The sequence below is a fragment of the Melampsora larici-populina genome (genome assembly GCF_000204055.1).
Source record: "Melampsora larici-populina 98AG31 unplaced genomic scaffold MELLAscaffold_3, whole genome shotgun sequence".
NCBI lineage: Eukaryota > Fungi > Basidiomycota > Pucciniomycetes > Pucciniales > Melampsoraceae > Melampsora > Melampsora laricis-populina.
Window position 1 is genome coordinate 2,375,707 of NW_006768767.1, and position 3,166 is coordinate 2,378,872.

At 41.4% G+C, this 3,166-nt stretch overlaps 1 protein-coding gene across 1 annotated transcript; it reads right to left on the bottom strand.

The window, feature by feature from the left end:
* Positions 1 to 712: 712 nt before the first annotated feature.
* MELLADRAFT_115265 (uncharacterized protein) lies at positions 713 to 1,455 on the bottom strand (the record flags this gene model as incomplete). Its single annotated transcript, XM_007405202.1, has 2 exons — positions 713 to 784; positions 857 to 1,455. Coding segments are annotated over 2 exons (414 nt in total), but the record flags the coding sequence as incomplete, so codon positions are not given.
* Positions 1,456 to 3,166: the final 1,711 nt, after the last annotated feature.

The window sequence follows — 3,166 nt, forward strand, 5'->3', positions numbered from 1 at the left end:
TTTTGTTCATAGAGGATGATATAGTTAGAATTCAACAATGAAAGAAGATGAAGAGGAAAGTCGATTTACCTTGAGTTCCTTAAAAACGTTCTGTTTCAGAGAAGAATTGATAATCTTTGCTTCACCTGCTACCCATTTACGGCCGTAAAGCCTAGCTTCACGTCTAAGATAGAAGACCATGGCCCGTAGCATTGGATCTTCCACTCGTGTCCAAGGCAGGGCATGTCGGATTAGCCATATGCTAGCCATTTTGTTGAACGTGCTGTTGCTGAACTTCGATCCGATGGTAGTGCTGACATATCCATCAAGGGGGCCGCTTTTCTTCTTCTCAGCTAGTCTACGCTCCGCCACCGACAAGGGTACACCCAGTTCCTTATGCTCTCGAGCTTTGAGTCGCCCAGGGCAGCCAACGTCCGAGCGGCCGGTTTGAGTCGATCCATCTCGGTGAACCCGAAGAGCACCAGTCATGTTGCTGTAACTTACTCTTACAGGATTGTGCTTATCTTTCTTGCAGAACTTGCACGGGTAAGAAAGAGGTGGCTTTGATAGATCCTAATTTACAGATAAGAAATCTCACAGTTAGATTTCTTCTTTATGTAGAAAGTACAAGAAGAATACAAATATATACATCGCCTGGTTTATGGAATGGCTCATCATAGTAACCTCTGAGCTGGCCTAATTCGGTATCTGGTTCATCAACCTTACAACGCTTCTTCGCTACAAAGACAACCTCATCGTCGGAATCAGCTTGTAACACTCGTTTGGTTACGTTCGTCGAGATGTGCTGAATTGTTGACAAATTCATCTGTCAACCAAGTTTATAACGATTGATAAAGAGGTGATGTAAAAAACTCACATCATCTGAGGGTGTGGGCTGGCCTGTGACATTCTTGCTGGTCTTAGAGGTTCGAGACTTGGATTGGGATACCACCTTCTTGGTGTGTTTCCCTTTGGAACGCATGCTGACAATCGAGGTATCAGATTCCGGTTTGTCAGTATTTGGAACACCGTCATAAGTCTTGTCTTTATGTTTTCTTTTCGAAGGTGTTTGATCGATCACACTTCTGCGACGGCAGTCAGGGGATTGAGGGACCATCCCAGGGTAGTCGGTTTGCTTCCTATTGCAAGAAGGTCTGGAAGGCGTATCATCGACATCATTTGCATGTGAATTGTATGGCAAGATGGACTGAGAGGACATGGTGATGATGTTAATAGATTTGTTGATGAAGCGATTAAGAAAGGATGAGGAAAAGTTATATAAGTAGTTATGCGTTGATTGGGATGTACGTTTGAGCTGGATTTTGAGAATCAGAAAATTAAAGATTTATAAACAAGGTCAGGTAATTGAAGAAATCAAACAAATTGAAAAATTAAGATGGAATGATTGTTAAGGGAGTATTGAAAAACTAGGAATCGGATGGATTGAATCACGAGGAAAGGAAAAATGGAAGGATGAGATTCGAGAAGGATGGGAATAGGAGGCTGGAAGGTCTTTTACCTGGACTCGGATTCTGTCTTGGGCCATCCCTGGCATGTCTTCCCCTGGCGTGAAGGTGTCTACAGCGCGAATGATCCAGATTGGCATATCGAAAGCGTCCAAGTGACTCCGTTTGGGGTGGTGGTATGGTGCGACAACAGGGGATCCTTGCCATATTGGGAATAGCACAGAATGGCAAACCCGGACCGCAACAACCGCATCTGCTGCGGTTTTTCAGCAGCAGTTACGGGGTGCGTTGCGGTGCCAAAAATTCCCAAAATCTGGAGGCCTGGGTGCGTCCCGGGTTCCAGCGCAGCGCAAAACCGCAACATCAGCTGCGCCACGGTCCCAAAAACCCGCAACGCCGCGCAGCGCAACACGCATCACGCGCGTTGCTGGCCCAGGGTTGGTTTTCCCGCCAAATTGCTCGAGTTTTGCGGGAAAACTCGGACAAGCTTTTTGAGAATGACAGTAATACAAAATATCAAACAAGATGGAAACAAAAGCAGCTTTAGTCAGTATAGAAAGGAATTAAAGAAGAAGAATTAATCAACTGACGATTGAAACATTTCAATTTGAACATTATTAATGGGAGGCACGAAATCGAATTGAAAGAAATCTATTGATCAATTGATCTAGAACATTCTGAACCAGCCAACTAAATCAATGGTTAAACAAATTCAAAGTATCAATTAGTCTTATGTAAAGAATCAAAAGAAGAATAAAAAAAGAAAGAACTTACATTTTTAGAATTGTGTCGATTGGAAGGAAACATTCATGTCGAGTCGATGAACAAAACAAAGAAATCAATCAAAAGATAACAAGAGTACGAGATCAAGTAAGAAAAGACCAAATTAGAACTAAAAAATAAGAAAGTAGAAATAGAAAGCGTAAAAATAAAAGAATCAACAATGAGAAAGGAAAGAATCTATAATAAAAGACTTACTTGATATGTGAAAGCACAAGGACGGATTGAAGATGAGATCAATCAAAGAATCAAGCTAGAACAAGATTAAAAATAAGAAAAGTCGAAATAGATACATCAACATAAAGATTGAATTGAAGGAGGCAGTGTTGAAATTAGTAAAAATAGGAATAAACAACAAGAGAAGGAAAATAAAAATAAAGGAATACATACTTGGTATGTAAAGGAAGAGCATGAGATCGAGACGAGGGAGTGGAATCAGTCGGAGCTGGTCTGAGCTAGATAAAGACAGCGATTGGGCGATTTAAAAATACAAAAGAGTTGGTGAAGGAGTTTGGGCCGAGTTGTGGTTGGAGAGTCAAAAGGATATAAAAGGGAGGGCATTGGTGTCCTTGTGAATCGGGGTATTGATGTCCGTGTGTTCTTGTGTGCGATAAAGGCGTGTTTAAGTTGTGATCGATTTTTTTTAGTGTTAACAAGTGTTCTATTTCCAATTTCAAGAGTTATAAAAAGACAGTTTTTTTTATTAGTTACTAGCATCAGATTAAAAGAAAGAAAAGAAAGGAAAGAACTTACCTCATAAGGAGGTTGATTGAGTTGGTTTATTGTTAAAGAGAGCTTTTGGTGGTGGTTTTTTGTTCTATCCTGTGCTTGTGTCGTGATTGATTGCTGAGCTGTGAGCCGAAAGACAGTCGCCAGATAGTCAAAGTCGTCAAATCAATAATCACCAAACCCGCCTCTTGATTCGAGTCGAGGCCGGGTCA